Source organism: Silurus aristotelis, assembly GCF_946808225.1.
Source record: "Silurus aristotelis genome assembly, chromosome: 26".
Taxonomy (NCBI): domain Eukaryota; kingdom Metazoa; phylum Chordata; class Actinopteri; order Siluriformes; family Siluridae; genus Silurus; species Silurus aristotelis.
The window spans coordinates 12,874,993-12,899,845 of NC_139599.1; the positions used below are offsets into that span (position 1 = coordinate 12,874,993).

At 38.7% G+C, this 24,853-nt stretch overlaps 1 protein-coding gene across 1 annotated transcript in view; it reads right to left on the minus strand.

Moving 5' to 3' along the window:
• Positions 1–19,103: 19,103 nt before the first annotated feature.
• LOC310720805 (carboxyl-terminal PDZ ligand of neuronal nitric oxide synthase protein) overlaps positions 19,104–24,853 on the minus strand; it is a 54,321-nt gene continuing 48,571 nt past the window's right edge. Inside the window, exon 11 of the mRNA XM_083531892.1 lies at positions 19,104–21,318. Within this exon, the coding sequence (XP_083388018.1) occupies positions 20,850–21,318 (469 nt within the window). The 3' untranslated portion in view covers positions 19,104–20,849. The remainder of the gene's footprint in view (positions 21,319–24,853) is intronic.

Consider the following 24,853-nt stretch of genomic DNA (forward strand, 5'->3'; position numbering starts at 1 on the left):
AGAGAATATTTTTTAGCTTTATTGTGGCGTTGAATCAAAATTGTGCCCATCACTTGTTCCAACCCAGAAAAGACACTATGTTTCAATGCTTCAATAGAATTGATCAACAGAGTCTTCTGTCCATTTCTAATCTAATGCCACAGAAACATGGTGAAGGAGCTTATCCTCTTTTGTTTAATCCCAATGTGTTTTGCAACCATCCCAGCTGCTTGCTTTGCTCCCACTTGCTGTGGTCACACAGCAATGCAAGAAGATGATGAATAGCCAGCAGTAATGTAATAGCCTTAGCCAGCTGTGCTTTGTGCATTGCTAATGCCATTAAGCTGCAGTTAGGACAAAGCTCAGTTAATGCCTGCTGCAGATGTTCAAACAATTAGGGCATCGATCATGTCAATCGCCCTACTCAATCATGCGTTCGTAGAACAAACTGCTCGCTTTTCTGCCCTGAAATACACAAGAGTTTGGGAAAGATGACAAAGTTTCACCAGTTCATAGGGGTTTTTTTTGTTTGTTTTTTAAAGCTTCTTCTGCAGGTGCAGTGGCAACACAGCTACATTCAAAACTTCGATAGCGTATATGGTCCAATCAGCACTTTTATCTGATGGATTCTACCTGTTGGTTTTATGTGTTTATCTTTTTTTTATGCTTTAATTACTCCCAACAGTGTTTTAGGCAGAGTTTTAGGCTCGGTGTTGATTTATTCATTGATCAGCGACTTCAAAGCACTTTTGTACATCGCTCTGGATAAGGGCATCTGTTAAATGCAAAAATGTAAATGGTGCATATTTAAAAAAATTAATTTGCAATTACTTGAAATAAATGAAATAGTAGTCGACCCTTGTGGTGGTATGAAGATGACGTTTCTATTGATGTTTGTCAAAGACGCAATCGTTCTAGTCCAGAAGGGATCCACCATGGTGCTTCAGAACGAATGTATGTAGAACAATATTTTAATTACAGGTTCCGTATTTTTGTGGAGAAACATTTTCTACTCTCACTTTGTTAGCACCCGTAAAAGAAGTAGATCTCCTTCTCACCGTTATCGTTTCAGGTACATAGGTTAATTCCTTTCAATTTTATAATGCTTTTTACAATAAATATTACAAATCTATCAAGAATCAATTCAGCTTTACAGAAATCCAGATGTTGATCCACATTCCTAATAAGCAAGCCAGTGGCAAGGTCCTAACCTTAACCTTCTAAACATTTAATAACAAACACAAAAAAATATGAAAAGCTATATAGAAAAAATTTAAAGTATGAAAAGGGTTTACAAAACTAGCAGTATTGGCCAAAAAAACGGTTGTTAACAGAGTTCCAGAGTAAGTACAGTGTTACAAGAATACAGCAACAGTACAAGACAACACTATCCATGTGACATTATGTACTGAAAGAAGTAGGCCTTTCTTTTTTGTGGGATGCGCAAGTGTTTAGGGTATCCTGCTGAGATAATCCACAGCAACGGGAGGTAAATCACAAGTCCCGAACGCTCCAGACGATAAAACAGCATCAGGAGGCACAGTAGGAGGATTGTGTTAGGATCTGGCACTGGCATTGCATGGGGCAACTAGGACATGTACAGCATGACAGACAGTTGGAAAGATCATTAGTTGTGATCATACAGGGTTGTATATATATATATATATATATATATATATATATATATATATATATATATATATAGCTTGAGTACTAGACAGAGGCAGATGGTACCACAAGCATGAGAGAACCCTGGGAGATAAAGTCTCCTGGACAAACAGTTGTGCCAAAATTAAAATGGTTTTCCCAGGCCACAAAACCTCACCTATATTATACATGTGATATAAAAGGAAGAAAGTACATTAGAGCCTCAAAAGTCTCAAAAGGCAGAATTGTTTTAGCATGAAATATTATGAGGAATAACATAACGCTGGACACATACAGTATGTATGCTGGTGGTCGGGATATCACCAAAGCCAAAGGGAGAAACCAGTACACTGATAATAGGGTGATTCATTACATTCTCAAATGCCACGGGCAAGAAAAGCATAACATGACTGCTTAGAGGTGTGCAAGTATACTTCTGGGATGAAAGTCATTCTCCATGCAGGTGAACCTTACAGAGACTTTTTCTCGGCTTCTATCTTCACCTTACACTGTCCATACAAGACACTTACATACATGAAGAATCACATTTCCCTCAGAAAATACATGTGTCCTTATGTGTACTGGCATTCTAATCAAGTCTATCATCTAAGAGAAGAGCACACACAGGTACCTGCAGGTCTTCATCACTTGACTTAACCTTAACAGGCTTAAGTGCTTGAGCCACTGATCAATAAGTTTATAAGTTAATGCCTCAATAGCTGGATTTTCCAATCACACTGAGGCAAACATACTTTATTACACGTTTGGGAGTACACTTGGACATTTCTAAATGGCATTAAATATATACAAAGAAGGACAAATCATCCTCAATGCACATTTTATTGCAAGAAGAATGCAAATAGTTGGAATCGCAATACCCAGTAATAGTTTTCTCCAGTGGTGGACAGTAAGAAAGTAAATATAATTTGTTACTGTACTCAAGTAGCTTTATGGTTTGGAAATGTGCAGAGGAGAAACATGGGGCATATCGGTAGGAGAATGCTGAGGATGGAGCCAACAGGAAAAGAGGAAGGTTTATGGATTTGCTGTGGGAAGACATGCAGGTAGTTGGTGTGAAAGAGGCAGATGTAGAGGACAGGGGGGTTTGGAGACGGATGATCCGCTGTGGCGACCCCTAATGGGAGCAGCCGAAAGAAGAAGAAGACTTAAGTAGATTTTTTGTGTATCTGTACTTTACTGAAGTATTTCCATTCAGGAAAACTTTGACTTTTTTTTTATTATTCAAATAATTTACTTTTTACTTAACTATATTTTACGAAATCAGTTGTTCCTTTTTTTAATGAGTGGATAAAAACTTAAGTCAAGCATGCAGTAAACCACCAATCAGGGCCAAGCGCACACTTAGTTTGGAACTTCGTTTGATTTCTGCTTGGTGTTATTTACTTATCAACATTATACAGTTCAGCGTCAGTTAAGTAGAACAGCAAGTCAATTATATTTTTAAAGTAAATATTTTGAAAAAAACTTCTGGCTCTAACTTGCCACCACACCTCTGGCCTTATTTGCATGATTTCTTTGAAGGTTAAGGGCTCATGATAATTTTTATTAGACATCAATATTTGGTTAAGGGAAAACAGGTCCAGGTGATTAATAGGAGGTAGAGGCTGAGCGAGAGTGTTGAGTGTTTGAGGGGGGCGTGGCTGGTGGATGTCTGACAGTAATAATGATAGTAATTTAAATACTTAAGTACATTTAAAGGTAAATACTTTTGTACTTTGCACTTTGTCCACCTTTGGTTTTCTCTTTCTTTTGTTTTTTATTTTGTACCTGGTTCCTCTGTGTGTGTGTGTGTGTGTGTGTGTGTGTGTGTGTGTGTGTGTGTGTGTGTGTGTGTGTGTGTATGTATGTGTGTGTGTGTGTGTGTGTGTGTGTGTGTGTGTGTGTGTGTGTGTGTGTGTGTGTGTATATATATATATATATAATATATATATATATATATATATATATATATATATATATATATATATATATATATATATATATATATATATATATATACAGTGAGGAAAATAAGTATTTGAACACCCTGCTTTTTTGCAAGTTCTCCCACTTAGAAATCATGGAGGGGTCTGAAATTGTCATTGTAGGTGCATGTCCACTGTGAGAGACATAATCTAAAAGAAAAAATCCAGAAATCACAATATATGATTTTTAAACTATTTATTTGTATGATACAGCTGCAAATAAGTATTTAAACACCTGTCTATCAGCTAGAATTCTGACCCTCAAAGACCTGTTGGTCTGCCTTTAAAATGTCCACCTCCACTACATTTATTATCCTAAATTAGATGCACCTGTTTGAGGTCGTTAGCTGCATAAAGACACCTGTCCACCCCATACAATCAGTAAGAATCCAACTACTAACATGGCCAAGACCAAAGAGCTGTCCAAAGACACTAGAGACAAAATTGTACACCTCCACAAGGCTGGAAAGGGCTACGGGGAAATTGCCAAGCAGCTTGGTGAAAAAAGGTCCACTGTTGGAGCAATCATTAGAAAATGGAAGAAGCTAAACATGACTGTCAATCTCCCTCGGACTGGGGCTCCATGCAAGAAATCACCTCGTGGGGTCTCAATGATCCTAAGGAAAGTGAGAAATCAGCCCAGAACTACACGGGAGGAGCTGGTCAATGACCTGAAAAGAGCTGGGACCACCGTTTCCAAGGTTACTGTTGGTAATACACTAAGACGTCATGGTTTGAAATCATGCATGGCACGGAAGGTTCCCCTGTTAAAACCAGCACATGTCCAGGCACGTCTTAAGTTTGCCAATGACCATTTGGATGATCCAGAGAAGTCATGGGAGAAAGTCATGTGGTCAGATGAGACCAAAATAGAACTTTTGGGTCATAATTCCACTGAACGTGTTTGAAGGAAGAAGACTGATGAGTACCATCCCAAGAACACCATCCCCACTGTGAAGCATGGTGGTGGTAGCATCATGCTTTGGGGGTGTTTTTCTGCACATGGGACAGGGCGACTGCACTGTATTAAGGAAAGGATGACCGGGGCCATGTATTGCGAGATTTTGGGGAACAACCTCCTTCCCTCAGTTAGAGCATTGAAGATGGGTCGAGGCTGGGTCTTCCAACATGACAATGACCCGAAGCGCACAGCCAGGATAACCAAGGAGTGGCTCTGTAAGAAGCATATCAAGGTTCTGGCGTGGCCTAGCCAGTCTCCAGACCTAAACCCAATAGAGAATCTTTGAAGGGAGCTCAAACTCCGTGTTTCTCAGCAACAGGCCAGAAACCTGACTGATCTAGAGAAGATCTGTGTGGAGGAGTGGGCCAAAATCCCTCCTTTAGTGTGTGCAAACCTGGTGAAAAACTACAGGAAACGTTTGACCTCTGTAATTGCAAACAAACAAATATTAACATTGACTTTCTCAGGTGTTCAAATACTTATTTGCAGCTGTATCATACAAATAAATAGCAAAAAAAATCATACATTGTAATTTCTGGATTTTTTTTTTTAGATTATGTCTCTCACAGTGGAAATGCACCTACGATGACAATTTCAGACCCCTGCATGATTTTAAAGTGGGAGAACTTGCAAAATAGCAGGGTGTTCAAATACTTATTTTCCTCACTGTATATATATATATATATATATATATATATAGCTATTTCCTGATCTCACAGTTATTAATTCCTACATAATTATCATGTTCACTTAAATGACAGTCAAGATGGTCATTAATGGTAGTGTCTTGAAGTGTTATGGTTAAGGAAAAACTTTTTCCTTCAGCATAGTGGTCTTTCACATCGTTCACACCTGCAAAAAAATGTGTAAGATGGCAAAGGTTTACAAAGGATTTTGTCTTTCACTCAGTCACTCTGTCACTTCGGTGGATCTGGAACTTGTCTCAGGAATATTGGATGTAAGGTTTTATATAGTTGAGGAACATTATAACTATAGACATAGCTGAAAAGCCTCAGCCAAAAAAAGCTATCCAAAGAAAATATGTCAAGAAAGAGAGATAAACAGCAAGTAGAGCTGCATTGCTAAATGTACAATCGAAAAACACAGATATAGAGATAAGTGCAGTAATTAATACAGCCTGAGCAGGGCAACCAAACACAGTCACATTCAAATACCCCTCCACTCCTAGGGGGAAATCTTCCTGCCTATATGAGTCATAAGTAGGTCACTGAGAAGCTGCTGGTAATTGTCCAGAATGGCTGTGAGTTTATTGTGTTCTCTTTTCCACCACCTCAAAACTGTCCAAGGTGCAGACAGAGCCAGCCTCCGTTAATTGCTGCAGACATTCAAAGAGACTCTTGTTAACGCAAGAAAAACATATAATGAGATAAGAAAAAGAAAAATAGCATGTGGAAAAGAGCCTGTCCTGAAGATTATCCCATATCAGAAAAACACTGGAGACTCCTTCCTTGAATGTGAAAAAAAAAACAGAAGAAAAGATGGCATGTGGTTAGAAACCCGGAAAAGCCAGAGAAAACAAAATAAGAACACGGGGAGAACACGTAAAGCTCAGAGTAACCTGAACTCTGCAACAAATAACTAATGCTAGCCGTCTGGACCCCCTGACATTCGAACACTGTGGGCATTTCAATAGTTATTATCTTTGAAGAGGTGAGGTGCTGATTATAAGAGGATGTCATATTACACATTTACAACAAGCATACAGACAGCAGGGTTTTGAAAAAGCATGCTGTGCGCTCACTTGTTCTGGGGATACGAATGCATTTTAAATACTTCTGTCTCAAATGGCCTAAAAGCGGCCGATTATCTGGTTTAAAGGTCATGAAATCCTGTGCCTTTTTGATAACAGTAATTACAGCTTCATCTTTCTCTCTCTCTCTCTCTCTCTCTCTCTCTCTCTCTCTCTCTCTCTCTCTCTCTCTCTCTCTCTCGCTCTTTCTCTCTCTCTCTCTTTTTTAATTGGAGACAGTTCCTGTTTTACTTTTTTTAAGCTCCAACTTAAATTCTTACCACTCAGAACACACACGAAGTTCATAAAGCACCCTTGTATGAATCAACACACTGTAGGTTCTGTGTTATGCCATGTACTGTATTAGCAATTGTGCAAGCCTTCCAGCACTTTTTGATGTTATCAGTGCAAACATTAGGCTTGTTGGTTTAACCTTGTTTAGTGACCATGGAAAAATTTGACTGCTATAACTATGTATGATGCATACGTGTATATAATGTATGTTTAGCTACAGAGTACACTAAAAGTCATATTGTGTATGTAAGCAAAATACAAAAAAAAGATTTGATAGAATTCTTCTTCTTCTTCTTCTTAACATTCTTTTGGCTGCTCCCATTAGGGGTCGCCACAGCGGATCATCCGTCAACATAATAACCTGTAATCTACATCTGCTTCTTTTAAAATCAACTACCTGCATGTCTTCCCTCACCACATTCATACACCTCTTTCTTGGTCTTTCTCTTTTCCTCCTGCCTGGTGGCTCCATCCTCAGCATTCTCCTACCTACAGGTCCCTCCTCTGCACATGTCCAAACCATCTCAATCGCACCTCCTTTATCTTCCTACATCCGCTGTCCCTCTAATAAACAAGTTTCTAATTCTGTCCATCGTCGTCACTCCCAATGAAAATCTCAACATCTTCAGCTCTGCTACCTCCAGCTCCACCTCCTGTCTTTTACTCAATACCACTGTCTCTAATCCATACAACATCTCAGGTCTCACAACAGTCCTATAAACTTTCCCTGTCACTCTCACAGATACTCTTCTATCACAAATCACTCCTGCTATCACTCTTCTCCACCCACTCCACCCTGCCTGCACTCTTTTCTTCACTTCTCTAACACACTCTCTATTACTTTGCACTGTTGACCCCAGGTACCTGAACTCCTCCACCTTCTCCACCTCTTCTCCCTGCAACCGCACCACTCCACCCCCTCCCTCTCATTCACACACATGTTCTCTGTCTTACTCCTACTGACTTTCATTCCCCTTCTCTCCAGCGCATACCTCCATCTCTCCAGGCTCTTCTCCACCTGCTCACTACTCTCACCACAAATCACAATAAAATTATTATTATTATTATTATTATTAATATTAAATCCACATACAACTTCTTATTAAGGAAGCCAATTTTGAAATTGAAACTTTATAGCATGAACAAATACTTAGCAGTAACTGTTTTCATTTGTGTGTTTGAATTGGAGTGCACTATGTTCACTAATATTCAGCTATTATTTCATAATATTGCCCTTAATATTAATCTTATGATATAATATATAAAACTGGATAAATGGATAACCAGATGTCTATCTTAGAATTAGTTTTTAATCCTGCCTTAATAATTATTTGTTTTCTTGTTTGGAAAGGCATCATACTTTGTAACCAATTTATTTGGTTATATAACCTCAATAAATAAAAATAGATAAACGCATACACATTATATGCACATTACACATATCTATATATATAAAACTCCACTGAAAAATAATTTTTCATCAATAAACATTTGTCTCAATTTAAACACCAAAATCTGGAATGATGTAATTAAAACTGTCCGTGTAGAAACATAGCAAAAGTTCTGTTTGGTTCTGTTTTGATGATTTACTTATTTTAAAACACCATAATTACCTCATGAAGTCTTCATGCTCGATGTAAAGTGTGGATTTGCTAATAAATATACATTTGCATAAAGCATAAAAACTTTTCTATACCCATGTTGATTAGGGTGTTAAAGTATTAATGTTAAGTGCATATAGAACAGATTAAAAATGTGGGCCATTTGGGCCATGGACAGGTGTGTCCCCAAAATGATGACAGCAGCGAGTCTGGGGCTGACTGGCTATTTTAGGTTTGTGCCTAATTACAAGATGTCATCAGCCCTCTGACTGATCCCATGTGAAGGGAGTGTCAGATCTGGTCCAGTGGATGGTTGACTGCCAGTATGCCAGTAGGCTTTCACTCAGATAAAAGTTTCACTCTGTGGTGGACCACTTTTACTTTTTTCTAACTTATCGTCCCTTTTGTAGACAGACACATTGGACAGGGCTGGGGGCAGTGGTGTTTCTGGTGATAGAGGGGGAGGAACGCCCAGTGCTGTACATCAGCATTAAGTTTGGAAAAGCAGGTACAGCACGACTGAAAAGCAATGCTTGGCCATCGAATGGGTGGTCCTCATCCTTCACATTTTTGGGACAGGCATATACTCTGTCTGTTCAGTCCACAAGCCACTCCAGTGGCTCAAGTGCAAGAAAAATGGCATTGAAAAATTAACCAAAATCAAACTGATAAATTAAAGTAGAAAAATATATTATAAAGTAAAAGTTCTTCAAGTTTATGTAACTTTGTAAAAGTGATGCACAATGTTTTTTCTAAGTAATATACCTATAAGCATCCACCTCCATCTATCCACCTATCCATCAATCTATCAATCAATTCATCAATAAAAATACCCAATGTATTTATGCTATGGTAAAATTATGACAGATCAATGAAAGACTAATGGGAAAATGCCTGACTGTGGCTGTTGGAATAAAGATTGTGGAAAGGTTTTCTAGCATAAAACAAGAAAAAGATATTTAGTGTACACAAATTTTAAGTTGACAAAACAAATAGAGCTACTGGACCTAGCTGCTTTTCTAGAGCTTTCTGAAAGTCTACAAAGTGACTTATGGATGCTTTTCCACCTCTTAAAACATCTTTTCACATTCAGATGGAAAGAAAAATACAGTACAGAAGAAATCCTTATAATGTTCCAGCACTCTAGAGCTTCTGTTTTGTGGTTTCAAATCCTATCATGCCAGTGAAATAAGTTTGTGGTCTTCGCATCTTATGGGACTTTATACTGTTAAAAATAGCATGTGAAAGAACTTTGGAGAAAAGAAGAAACAAAACATTGATCAACGCGTTGTAAAAAATGACTATCCCTTTTGAAAATTGGTTTAGTACCAATTATTTTTGGGTTTTAAACAGTCAAAATCTTTAAGTAAAATGCAGCAATTTCTAGTTTGAATACAAGCCAGAAATTGTAACCACAGGGAATGTAGTTCATAATCCCTACATCTTAACTTTCTGTTGTATTACAGTTCCATAAGCTTTGTATCCAATAGATTTAATTAATAAAATGTTTTTGATTCTGATTCTCAGCGATATAAACCCTTTGGTGCACGTGCATGGAGGTTTTGATGTTTTGAAGCTCAGCCTATGATTAACAAATGCCAGTTGTGGTCTGCGGCTAGCCTGCAGCCTAGCGCTAAATTTAGTCTGAGGCTCACCAATGCACTATATAACATCCCAGAATAATATGAATGTACATGATCACAGCACTGTGAAGTTAAATGACAAACAGATCTACAGAAAAACAAAACACGACAAAACAAAAGCCGAACAAAAACTGAAGAATGACCTTTGACCATGTCCACACTAATATGTTTTTGTTTAAAAACCCTTATTTTTCTCTCCATTTTGGCCTTCCATCCACACTGAGACGGAATTTTCAGTCAAAAAAAATTAGCTTTTTGCAAAGGGACAAATTTGAAATGCCGTTTTCGCAGTATGGAAAGCGAATAAACCCCAGACGGAAATGGTGCAGGTCAAAGCGTCTTACGTTTTGCTTTTGCGCAGTACAGGGACATAAACGTGTCGATACGTTTCAGTGTGTATGAGCAACTTTTGGGAAACAACTGAAATTGGGTGTACAGTTTACACTACTGAATTAAAAAAAAACAACGATTGAATTGCATTTCTTTTGGAAATACTGTATGATTTGTAAAGCCATGACTAACATTAAACCCCACCCTCACAAACTAAGGATTAAAGCAATGTGCTAGCATTCTGCGTCAACGACAGAATAAATAAAAGTGAAAGATGTTCAAAAAGCAAGACAAATGTACAAACTAAAGAATTTGTAAACGACTGTACAAGCAAAAGAGCAACAAAAAGCAGAAACACATTGGCAAATTCACAAAGAAAAGAGTATTGCAAAGAGCCACAGGAACAGTAGATCCTTATCGGACATACCGTCCATTCTTGAATGATGGTTTTGCAATTGTGAAATTTTTTTTGCCTGTATTTTAGTACTTTTGTCTTTGGATTGCTGTGTTTGGTTTTTGTTTTGCACTTACAGGCCACCATATTTATCCATTGCATTCAGAAGAAAAAGAAGAAGAGCTTTTATTTGTCACATGTACGTTACAGCACAGTGAAATTCTTCTCTTCACATATCCTGAGGATATTTAAAGGAAGCTGGGGGATGTCAGAGCTGTCAGAGTGCAGGGCCAGTCACAATACAGCGCCCCTAGAGGGTTAAGGGCCTTGCTCAAGTGCCCGGGAGTGGCAGATTGGCAATACTGAACCTTAAACCCTGACCTTCCAATCAGTAACCATGTCAGGAAACCACCAGCCCCGGCCCCCGGCCCCCGGCCCCCCCTGCACTCAGCACACTCGCAGCGCCTCGCCTTCCTACTAATCACCTTCACCTGTCTCATTCTACTCTCCCCTTTATAAGGCCCCCCGTTCTCACTCACTGTTCACTCTAGAGATGATCCCTGGACTTCCCACGTTCCGGATTATACCCGTTTTTCAGTCTGTGCTTCTGCCTAAGCTCCTGTTTTGTGTACTGATGCAAATAATGCATGTTGACTGCATTCTGGTCTCCGACTCCTCATCCGAGCATGACAAACCAAGAGTCTTCTTTTTTTTTTTTTTTTTTTTTTTTTTACACTGATATTTATATTGAACCCAAATAAGAGATTAAGTTGCAGAAACACTGTCTTTCTAATCACTTTAATGGCCTATCTGCAGAACAACAAAAAAAGCACAAGGTTTAAAGTGTAACTGATAATCCTGCAAGTGAATTTTCGCCCACAATAATTCATTCCAAGCTCCCAAAAATGAAATCTTAGTTATTTTTTTTATTTTTATAAATCATGGACAACATTTGCAATTACTGTAGAACCCTACAATATTGGCTTTCACTTTCTGAAAGGTTGATGTGGTACATGTTGATAATTTGTACAAACATTAAACCGTTAAACATGCAAAGATGCAATGTAGGTGACATGTGACATACTTATGTTCTACAGGTTCTAGTCCGCTAATCTGTATGGATGAGTGGCAATCAAGTTAAGGGTTAGAGTTAGAAAGAACTGGGACTTTTCACATTGTGTATCACTCTGTCTTCTGTGTCCGCCAGGTGAAATTCCAGTTTACAGCTGTTACTCCAGAATTGTTTGAGACATCATCAGTGGACTTGACGAATGAAATATAATGTCTCTAAAATGTCACATTCTCAATATAAGCTTCTTTTTTTCATAAGATTGTTGTGTAAAAACAATAGTGCCTTTATGCTGAATACTGAATATTGGTATGACTTTGATTTACTGCAGCTGCCCCAGCTAATTCAGTACATTTAGTCTAATTGAATGGAACTGCATTCTTGCTTGTGCAAACTTGCTCAAACATGTAGAAATCAATTACAGGTTTCACAAAATAGGGACAAACTAAAGGTCCAGATGATAGAGTTCAATAGGGTTAAGGGTCTTGTTCAAAAGTAGCTCTCTGACTGCTTAGGGATTTAGGCTCCCAGTAACTAGTGGAAAACCCTATTCATTGCCACAGCGTTTCATTCACACTGATCTCTCAGCACACATTATTGTCTTTTTTATACTGCCTTGGTTACAGTCTGCTAGAATACACACTGTAGCCAAGGTGCCACGACAAATCAAGATCATTTGTTTGACCAGGTGTCTCAGTTTCGCAATTACAATCAGTTGCTTTAATTTAATTTAGTGTACTTAACTTCAAAACTATTGATTCTATTAGCATGTAATCAGAGAGATACAGAAAAATAACAGCTGTAACCAGGACAAACAGAAAGTATCTGAGAAAGATTACATTTTTTCCTGAATCATTCAGTCTTCATTAAGATGCAAAGAACCCGCAGAGGCAACAATTGCAATATTCTGACTATACAATATCTCATGTCTCACTTTGCAGAAGTGCCTTCAATTGTCCTGGCCGCCTGCCAAACCCATGACCCAGAGTGCATTGCGGTTTGACTGATGGCAAGAAACTGTAGCATATAACTTACAGAAGCCACAGTACAATTTGGGTTTTGCTGCTCTGCCTGTGTACATATTGCTTTTTTTATTTGATCTGTCAAAAAAATTGGGGTAGTGTTCTGGGAATTCTTGTGTATGAAGGAAAGTAGGAGACGAAAAAGAAAGGCCGGACTCAGAGAGAATAATAATCTGAGCATAGGTTATAGTGAAACATGGATCTAGGATCCAAATTTAATTAACACAACATAAAGCAGGGGTCGTGCATCATGACTGACGTGGATTTATGGAATCAAGGCAGATGCCGTTATCCAGAGGGACTTGGAAGTGCTTCAAAGTTTTTATCAATAAATACATCCTGAAAATGATTCATTCGATCACATTCTTAGAATACCATAAGTCTACAGACTCTTTCAGGTAAGTTATACAGTTAAAAAAACAATGCTTCCTGGAAAAAGTAGTGCTTCAGACATCATTTGAAGAAATCTAGAGAAGGTTCTTTCCACCACCTAGTCACCAGAACAGAGAAGCAAATTGATGTATGCCGTCCTTGTACCCTGAGAAATTGTGAGACCAGACATGCAGTACCAAATGATGAGGAAACATGGTGCAGTGGAGTGTGTTATGAGTGCTTTGAGGTAGAATGACATTAGTCTGTTTTTAGCATTGTAGACAAATAACCATGATTCAAATCTGATGCAGGAATCAACAGGGAGCAAATGGAGGAGACATTGTAATGGGGTGGTGTGGGAGAATTTTGAAAGGGTTCAAACAAGTTATGCAACAATTGCAGAAGTTGAATCGTGCTGAGAGGCGGACATGCCAATAGTGCAGTCTTCAAATCAAAAGCAACTGTACAAGACCCTGAGTTATCTGTATAGAAAGAAATGGGTGAGTCCTTTTGTTGTAAAAAAAGAAAGCGACATAAAAATGTCAAATTAATAATGTGAAAGAAAAAAGAACCGTGACGGGTGGAAATAATCACTCTGTGTTAGAAGGTTTATTTTTGTATAACTGTTAATTATCTCCTGCTCCAATCTCCCTGATTACTGTCTAGTTCAAATATTTTGAGCAACGTTGTTCCGCAACAACTGGCTTCTTTACATACTAATAAAAATGTGAATCTTTTTATCCTAGGTTTAAGAACAAAAAAACCTGTGAATTATCAGTTGTACTATTTGAACCACTCACAGTATGGACTATAACCTGATATTTTCAGAACCCTTTTGAATATTGGACTGTAATTGATGTGTGAAACTGACTGTGAAGAGCCATTACATCATTAGTTCCAAGTATTGATCAAGCAAGTAATGAGCCTTACTGAGATAGGACTTTATTCTACAGAGTCAGGCTTGTGATATTTTTACTAACTGTATGATTACTCATTACTTTTCTTACTTCAGGGAACATTTTTAGGACATACACTATAGGACTTTCTTAAAGATTACTCAGAGATGACCACCTGACCACCACACTTGGCACATTTGGATGGAAAACATGAACTTTGTAGAATCTGGAGAAAGTATATATTGATGTCTAAGTAGAAGATGCACAGACATCCAAGAGGAGCACACCTCTACACAAGTTATAGATGTGGCAGAGTGGCATATCACAGTAGGTGCTGACTACCCAATACATGTCAATGTGGTCACCAAACAATTGTTCATATTTAGATAAGAAAAGCTTCTAGGTTTTTGTTCCATGGCCAATAAACAATGGCTGGTAATTATCTAAACTTATTAATGTTACCTTCATTAAGAGGTCACACATTGGACCTTAAGCGAGCTTTAACATTTAAAGACACCTCACCTTTCTTTAGCAAATATACTGTAAAGGCTTGCTAATATTTTACATAAAAAGTCAGGGAATCGGGCAATCAATTGAAAACCATTCACAGACAGCGTCCACCAATGGGCATACAAGGCTTATCCACTAATCACTATTGTGACGTCAGTGTTTCTTTCAAGTTTGCAATCCTTATATGTGAAATTGAGCACAAAAGCCAGGCCAACAGACACGTCAAATATTGTCACCCATTTAACTAGAGAGGAAGCTGTAAAGGTTTGTTTGTATGACGGAGGTTCTGACATGACTGTCGACTAGTGGATGAATTATGTACAGCATGGGTAGAATCTGTGGTGGAGAAGGAAAAGGCTTATAACAATTTGTCATACCCAGGTTGTCCTGTCCCTGTGGGCTGTACAGCTCTGCCAGGGAAAACCACAAAAGGAAATGTGTTAACTCAACTGTCAAAGAGTTCTTTGCATGGAAGGAAAAGCAACTCCAAATTCAGAGCTTTAGATGAGCAGAAATACAAGTAATTTTGCAAGCTCGCCAACGAACAGCACATGGCACACAGAGAGGAAACCATTCAACGATGCCAGCATCATGTAAGCCACGTTCCAGATATCTAGATAGATGGGTATTGTGGTGGAAAAAGCCAATATGGCAGTGTGAAAGGGAAGAGCATAAATGAAAAAAGGCCTATATAAAGACATTTTGTGATTAGTGATACGTTTTTAATTTATTACCTATTCAAATAAATGCAAACAATCTATAAACCTGACTATAAATCTGTAGACAGCTGTTGCTTTTAGATGTTGAATGTAATGGTGTCTCTCAGTGGAGTTTAAATACAACCTTTAAATACTTAGCAATTGCAAGGTTCTAATTTTTCACCTCTGTAGGTAATCTAGATGTGCTAGAACTACTCCTGATTGAGACACATGCAAAAGAGAAACATCTGAGTTCAGGAAAGCATGTCGTTTTCGGAACTATAAATAGCACAGCATGTCACTGCAGAGAAAATAAAAGAAATGCTAGCAAACCTAGGAGGTTCCCGTTCCCCTGTGGTCTGATTAGATAACACAGGGGGTGGCATTAAATAGCTAAAACCCACATTTTTTATTTTATTTTTATGCCTGGAGAAATAGGAAATGTTTTAAAAGATTCCAACTCGTGTCAAAGCTGACAAGATAATTAATGCTTTACCAAGGAACGCAAAGAAAGAGACAGACAGATAATTATAGATACGATTTAAAAAAAAGGGTGTGGAAACGGCTCTTTAGTGAGAAATATTTAAAGCAAGATTAAAAGTCTTGTCGTTTAGAACTCCGGGTTCATGAACACAGCTAAAAGGAAGGGGCACTTGAGGTTGAAGACAGACCATTAAACTGGATAAATGTACCTTTAGTAAATATCTAGAATTTATTTCCCAGACTAGTTTATTTATCAGAATTCTATGACTGAACATAAATTAATGGTCCCTAGTATAATTGTCTCTAGGCCAAACATTTTGTACCTGTACCCCTGATGTAGTGACTGGCATAGTAATGGAAATGCTCCTCCACATCAGTGAGTGGCAGTGAAGGTAACGGAATAATAACCATGTTAATGTATAACAATAGTATGAATGATGTGTGTGACAGGTAGCAATGTCAGCAATGGAGAAATATTGGAAATGGAAACGTGTAAACTATGAACTTGCCCCTGGACAAAATTCTGACCCAGATAAAGGTCCTAGTATGAGTGGGGGTATAAAGAAAGCAAAAATAGTGAGTTTGAGACAATACAGATAACTTTTGTTTGGATTTACTTTTATAATAAGTAGATCAGACGAGATTACCGTATTTTCCAGACTATAAGCCGCTACTTTTTTCCCACGCTTTGAACCCCACGGCTTAAACAACGAAGCGGCAAATATATGGATTTTCCTGGGTTTTTCCCGGTTTCACAAACTTCAAGACAAAACATTGAGCCCTATAACATTAGACAAATGAAATTGCGGAACGGGTTCAGGTGAACCAATGAAACTCTTTATATTAAATCGCACGCACTCCCACTGAATCAGGCCGGAGCACATCATAAATATGGATGATGTTCCTCTGACGTTTGACCTGCCGCTCACTCGGACTGTCTACAGGAAATGCGAATCATTCGTCACGCTGAAAAAAACCGGGCATGAAAAACCGCACTTCACCTGTGTTCTGAGCTGCACGGCATCGGGAGAAAAGCTTCACCGATGGTGATTTTTAAACACACGACGATGCCAAAAGAAAAACTTGTGAAAGGAAGGAGGAAGACAGTGAACAATGACTTACTTGGTAGGCTACTGTTTAGATACAAGCCGTGTAACAGACACTGTCTTTCATTAAAGCCTGTGTAAAGTTCATTAGTTTCAATGTAGACACCTGCGGCTTATAGACAGGTGCGGCTTATTTATGTTCAAAATAATCTTTGTCAAATTCAGTGGGTGCGGCTTATATTTGGGTGCGCTTAATAGTCCGGAAATCACGGTAAATAGGTCATAATATACACTGTGTTAGACTACACTGTGCCATTTTGTACCATTTTTGGTTGGAAGTGTGCCTCAAAAAAAGGTTAGAAAAACACAGCTCTAAGCTCAATAAGAGATCTATATATTTTTCTATCAGGTAATTTCCCTAGATGTTCAATCAGGCAGTCAGGTGACTCTGGACAACATTATACTTGTTAATATAAAATCTAAGCAGCAAGATTGTTGAAATATTTTCTGTGAGCACTCTATAAACACCAGGTCCTCATTTCTGCTTGGCTCAATCAAGTTCAGTTTCCAAAGGCTCAAAGCATCTGCTTAATCCTTTACAGTTGCCTGTCTTTTTAACCTCCCTGCCTAAGAGAAAAGCTTTTAAAGAGCTCTGCCTGTCCATTTTCTCCCTCCTTGCTCTTTTCCTCCCTCACCATCACAAGGTAATGTGTATTGATAGACCTCTCCTATATGTCAATAAGAAGAGGATCAGAGGTGGAGGATGAGTCACAGAAATGGAGTGAGGCACAGAGCGAGCGAGCGTTAACGTGATTCTCGAAATCGATTCTATAACAGAGGATCTCCCGCTCATTCTCTCATTCTTTCCCTCTGTGCGATCGTCTCTTGTTCCCTGTGACCTGCAGGGTGTTCTGAGGGATTCCCTGTTCTCCTTTTCTCACAGATCAAGCTAAGAGCGAAGATTCCCACATAGCTCTACTTAAATTTCATCATTTACTTGCCTACCAGATTACTTTTCTCAGGTGGACCAAAAATATGTTTTATCTTGCTTCTTTTTCTCGTCAGGATACTAAGCAGTTTTCCTGTCCATTGACAGACACTTGCATTTTAAGTCGCTTGCAACCGAGAGATTTTAGAAAGGCAGGAAATTAAAGGAGATGGGCCTTGTGAGGATGGGTTCCCCCTTCGAGTCTGGTTCCGAGTCTGTCATTATCTAACAACTCATTTGTCAAGGCACCATTTGAGCTGATCCCTCTGTTTAATTTCTCCAAAAAAGCTTTTTAAATCAGAAAAAAAGTGCAGCAGCTTGAATTTGATTCGTTGTTAGCATTAAAAGCTCCTCACTCCCTAAAAAGTCCAACGTGGCCTCCATCAGGGTTATGTTTAAGGCAATTCTTTGTCAATCTCTTCAATCCAATCCTTTGGACAATGTCCTTGAGATAAATTTCAAGCGTAACAATGGCTACACAGTACGTATGTCCGGGTGGTCCAAAAGACCATCCATTTTTAATAAATTTAATTCTCCTTAATTGTGGGTAAACAGCAAACTGTGATTTCTCCATAAAACTGGTTGATTATGAAGAAGAAACTAAAACTATAGTTAAGAACATTGGTGCAAAAAGTTTTTTTATATATATATTTCAGATATCTTTAATGAAATTTCGGAATAACGCTCTGGAGAATATTGAAAACTGTAATTAATATTTCTGTTTATAATATTGATTTTAATTTAATAATTAATATCACTTTTATTGGAACTCTATAGGTGTTTTCTAAACTCATCATAACTTTACATTGTTGTATTAATCTTCCTTTCAAAAAATACGTAATGTCCAATACGTAAAATAAAAAAAATGCTTAACGAGAATATTATCATTATCACCCAAAATGACGCTCCATTACTCTCTTTTCTTAGTACTTTTTGGAGACACACCTAAAGATCCCCTGTGGAAGAGCGAGTTCCTCTTCTTGAAAACTGAAACCAATAAAAGCACCCTTTAAGAATATACATACTCTGTACTTCTATACTGTATTGTCCTGAATAATTTATCACTGTTCTATACAACCATGCTTTAAGAAGGGTTACTGAATAATACAGATGTTGAAGGGGTCAACCTTTGCTGTACTATTAAAGCAAAAGTGATAGCCTCAGGCAAGGCAGTTTAACTGTAGCACTGAAAATGCTTTTAGGCAGAAAGAATTAGCTATGCTCCTGAGTTCAGCTGAGTATGCAAGTCGGCGTCAGGGTTGCGAGAGATACAGCAGGAACAAGAGTCATCATTCAGAATGAGGAGGCTGACCAAGTCAATGGATGAAATCCATAACTGAAGCCTTAATGACTTCTGGTCACCATGGCATATTTATGATAATGATATAACTGGACCAATACTGAGAAAAGGAAAAAAAAACTAATGCTGCGGTTGTTCAAGATATATTTTGTCTATTTATTTGTTTATTGCTGTGGCGTAGGTGTTACCGCAACTGCTTCCAACAGTGACACTGCAAACGTGTTCCCTACCTTTATGTCTTTTTCACCTTTTTCTTCCTCAAAATAATTCATAAAAGCATCCCTGCCATCTTCTCTGCATCCCTGCCATCTCATTCATTCTTATTGCTCTGTCTCCCATGGTTAATTCTGTCTCTTCACACTCTGGAACAGTGCTAACATGTTTTTTTGAGGTGCATATACTGCTAATAGTCTTCATGCACATTTCAGTTTTGGGTCTCAAACATCTGTTGGGCGAATTTAAACCTACCACAATGTCACCAAATCTAGGAGAGTGAAAACGATTTTTTTGAGTTCAGCATGATGTTATCGGTATCAATAATATGACATGGAAATCCACAGAGCAAGGAAATTGATTTACCTTGGTCTCCCTTCCTCTGAGTCAATTCGCTGCTAAGGCAACACTTTATTTCCCCCTCCCCCGCGTTCCCGGTCTGTGTATCAATGCCACTCTTCATCAGAAAGAACGGCGCGGTAAGATTCTTGTCCTGCTTTCCAGCTGATGATGTCACCGTGGCGGGTTTACGAACATGGAGTTCATTTATGCGCTGCTTCATCTCAGTCTGGATCTTTTCCATTCCTTAAACAGAACTAAATGAAATGCAATGAACTCCCAGTGTAATTTCTGGAGTGTAATTAAGATCCTTCTTCCGTGTCTTTTTTTTTTTGCATATGCCTAAACATATATTTGATGATCATTTGCATTTCACTTCCATACCTGATCTAGATTATTCTCCAAAATTCATAAAAAAATGTGTACCTTTTTCCCCCCATGCATTTCATTTATATTTCATTTTTACTTCTAATCTGTACTTGGGGTGTATAAAGTTTAGGCCATGTTCTACGTTAACAGTTCATTATTTTTCTATTTTTACATAGCAATCCAGTGTATATTATTTTTCAGCACATTTGCATGTACCCAATGAAGACAACGGGCCAAATTCAGAGTTCATCAGTTAAATCCAAATAAGTCAAAAAAAGGTTTACATGAGAAAATGTCCTCATATTTAAACATTAGTTACACACGTGCTTACATCCAGTTTCTGGGCCTTCGATTTATATTGTGCAAATCACTTGAATGTAGAAATAGCATTGTTAATAATGATATAATGAACAATATTGCATTGTTGCTTTCGTTTGTTTTAGGTCAATTTTACCCAGCATGTGTAACGTGTGCAATGTGAGCTTCATTTAACTCTGAATACGACCCAGTGAGCGTCTTGTCTTACAGCAAAAAAATCCATCAGCATCAAGGTCCAAAAGGAAGAGAATTCCATTAAACATTCCTTCATCTTCTGTACCACTTTATTCCCAAGTTCGTGATAAATCCGTAGCCTATTCCAGGAAAAGTGAGTGCCATGCATAATGAGATGGCAGTCTATTACAGGGCACCATGTACACTCGTTTAGATTTGCCAAGCCACCTCAGGAGGAAACCGGAGAACCCTGGAAAAACCTCCATGGAAATGGGAAGAGTATGAGAAACTCGACTTTAGCAGGAGCGAACTGGGAACTATGGAGTCATACAATATTTCACTACAATAACAATTGAAATGGAATACAATGCATAATAGCACTGAAGTTTTTACAGAACTTCTCATCTCACACAGCTTATATAGAAGTCTTGAAGCCTGGGGCTAATTTCATTTTGGTTGCCTTGACTACTAACTAAGTGAGCTACTGAGTGAACTTGATGTAGGAAAGATCCCATCGTCCAGAAGCTCGTCTTCGCTGAGGCTGATGTGAAGGCAGGTTTTGTTGAGGGGTGATGAAAACGGAATCGTGTGCTCGTAGTTGATGGGAGTGGCCGAAGGAGGCGGGGTTCCAGCCAGTGGGAGGTCCTCTGGCAAACTGCTGCACGTGCTGGACGTAGAAAGGAGGGCGGAGTTGCGATCTTCGAACAGATCATCTCCGGACGGCTTGTTGTCAGAGCGCATGCCAGAATCTTCGCTCGCCGAAAACGAGGCGCTAAAGTCGTTACCGAGGTCAGCTGCAGAAACGGAACACGGTGTGACATCTGGGAAGGTCGAGCTGAAGGCCAGACTCGACGCTGTTTCAGATCCTGTTCTGTTCGGTCGCTTTCGGTTGACAGGAGGAGGGGGCGGGTCCAGTTTTGGGATTATTTCTTGAACCCTGTGTGGGAAAAATAGACATAAATGTAAAATTACTTTAAGGACTTAAAAAATCGGACTGGCAATAAAGTATTATTATTATTATTATTATTATTATTATTATTATTATAAATCTGGCTATACTGTATGTGGCATCAAGGTAAAGCTCTTTAGCAAACATTTTTTTTAACTATCAGCTTCTTTGTGTGTGTGTGTGTGTGTGTGTGTGTGTGTGTGTGTGTGTGTGTGTGTGTGTGTGTGTGTGTGTGTGTGTGCGTGCACTTATCTCTCACCCACAGTTCCGTTCAATGTAATGACAGAAGAGAGTTGGGAGGAGAATGGGAGAGAAAAGAGGGGAAAAACAAAGAGGGGGCAAAGGTTGTCTGTAGTTACCCAGAAAAACACACACACACACACACACACACACACACACACACACACACACACACACACACACACACACACACACACCAGCCTTTGTCCAGACTTTAAAATACAATTCATGTAGATACACAAAGCAGTAAAACAAACATACCCTGAAGTAACCATAGAGATACTGACAGGCATTTATTTGATTTTGGTTCATCTACTGGTGGAAATCCATAACTCTCTCTCTCTTTCTCTCTCTCTTTCTCTCTCTCCGCTATTAGCATAAGCCTTGAGTCAGCAATCCAAGCGAGTGTCATAAACAGCAATCCCCCACTCCTTTTAAAAGGATCTTTCCATTTTGTTTTCTCTCTCTACGTTCCGTTCATCATCTATTCTGGGTACATAAATAAAATTCAATAAATAAATTATACTTCAAGCCATTCTCTCCAATTAGCTATTAAAAACACCTATAACATTCCTTGCCGAAGCCAAAATGCCATGTGCAGAGGTGCATTATGTACATCCCAGTCCAATCTAACTGCTTCTGAACGGAGAGGCAGACAGACAGGGAAAGATAGAGAGAAAGATAGAAGATAGAGAAAGATAAAAGAACCAGACACTCTGAGAGAGATGAGAAGAAAAAAGCCAAGGCAATAGAGATTGCCTTCATCAAATATGGTCAGAAATATGACTGCTGGTGTGTGTGTGTGTGTGTGTGTGTGTGTGTGTGTGTGTGTGTGTGTGTGTGTGTGTGTGTGTGTGTGTGTGTGTGTGTGTGTCTGGTCCAGTATCACAGGGTTTCACATTCTTTCACTGCCTAGCAATACTTCACAGCAGGAGGGAGTGAGTGCATGCATGCTCACAACACGTGCATTAATCCCACACACTGTAGCTTTGATAAGGAGTGTAACATATCTTCCAGGCAGACACACACACACACACACACACACACACACACACACACACACACACACACACACACACACACACACCAATAAAAAACGTAAACACTCCTTAATAAACTAAGACAGTTAAAAAGAAAAAAAGGAGAGGCAATTTCTGTGGATGTGGAAGATGGAAAGTAAGATTTTTTAAATATCCTGCGATAAGAAATATGAAGGAGGGAAAGAATGGAGAAGGGAATACAGGAGGGAGAGAAATTTCCACAAAAAGTTAGCGAAGAAGCACACGGGGAGAAACACCAAATGAAAAGAGCTGTAAATGAAGATAAATGTGCTGTATGTGTTTCAGAAGTGTAACACATTCGCACAATCTTAGTTCAAATAGGTCATATTGTCTGCGTTAACCTTCGAAAATATGAAGTGGGCGTGGTCTAAACTAACAGCGGTATATTCATCCAACATCTTTACTTATATTTTTTTTTAGAAAATCGCACTTAACAACACTATCAGAATCTTGTTTAACGCTAGGACACAAATGTACCTTATAGTCAAAATGTTCATTTCATTACATTACAATACAATTACAATGTGCTGTGAAAAGTATGATGAAAAAAGTACTTTAAATTGGTTAAAATTGTTATTTCTAAAGACAGAAGCAGACTCTGTGAAGCAGCGACTCTGCTGGCTTGTGATAGCTGAGCATTGATTGTTGCAAAGATATGAAAAGGTACTTCTGGGTTACTTAAGAGAAGAAAAAGCAGTTACAAAGATACCTGGATATGGCATTTCCCTTATTCAAAGGTTTTGGGTTGAAAGGCTCTGCCACACTGATAACATTTTGGTCTTGGTCACAAGACTCTCTGAGTCCGATCAAGGGTGTAGAGTTGCCCCACCTTGCAAATGCTCTTATTGGCAAAAAATTCAATAGCCACATTCCATAATGTCTGAGAGACTAAAGGCTATATCCTTCAACAATGTTATTGTATAAATTGCAAAAGGTTATAAAGTCTGTCTAAATGGTTCAATGCAAAGCAAACATCAACCCGGCCGGGAGTGTGAGACACATTCGAGAGAGCAGAAAGTCAAAAGCTGTACTGAGAACGAACAGAACGAGATGGCACCAGTATCAGCAGAAAGGTAATTTGTGACTCTCAAAAGAGCAGTCTTGGTGCTCCAAAGAGAATGGAACCCTGATTGAATAGGCTCAGAGACTGCTAATGTTAAATTTTGGAGTTGGGAGCCAAGCACAACAGTGCTTTCTAACAGTTTGGATTGAAATGAAAGTGTGGACATTGGTCCAAAATTAAAATAGCCATTACGGTTAGGACAAGAATTTTTGAGGACTGGCATGACGCTTGTGATTTAAATATTACAAGGAAAATTACTAAGGGTATCTGCTATACATGGCTTCAAATCTTTGTTTATTGTGGAGATAAAAATAAACTATAAAGAAGAAATGGGCAGTGTGACTAGCATTAAAGGACATCCCTATACTTGTTGAAGTGGTGGGAAGTGGTAGATCAGTGGTAAAGATTTTGGACTTCTAATCGGAAGGTTTTGAGTTCAAAATCCCAGCACCATGAGCAAGTCTTCTACCCCCAACTGCTCAGTTGTATAAGTGAGATATTTGCACATCACACTGGATAAGTGTATCTGCCAAATGCCATAAATGTCAATTTCCTGATAGGCAAAACTGACTTCAGTTCAAGTGACAACCAAGTTAGTCTTAAGAGGATCATGGCTATGAAGTGTGTTAATGATACTGTGATGATTTTAATGTCAATAAGGGGTTACGGAAAGGTATGGGAGTTCTGTTAGAAGGGGTATTTACATGAAATCTGAGAATAAACTCAATATAGAAATAATAGAGCTATCACCTTGGCATCTAGCACTAGAGATACTATATACACTGATCAGGAATAACATTATGACCACTTGCCTAATATTATATTGGTCCCCCTTTTGTTGCCAAAACAGTCCTGAAGCCATCGAGCATTAACAGTATTAACTTCTTCAGTATTTTAAAGTACAGGAGCTCGTCTGTTGAATCGGACCACACAGACAAGCCTTCGCTCCCCACGTGTATCAGTGAGCCTCAGTCACCCACGACCCTGTCGCTGGTTCACCACTGTTCCTTCCTGGGACCACTTTTGATAGATACCACTGCAGACCGGGAAAACACCGCAAGAGCTGCAGTTTTGGAGATTTTCCGACCCGGTCGTCTAGCCGTCACAATTTGGCCCTCGTCAAACTTGCTCAAATCTTTATGCTTGCCCATTTTTCCTG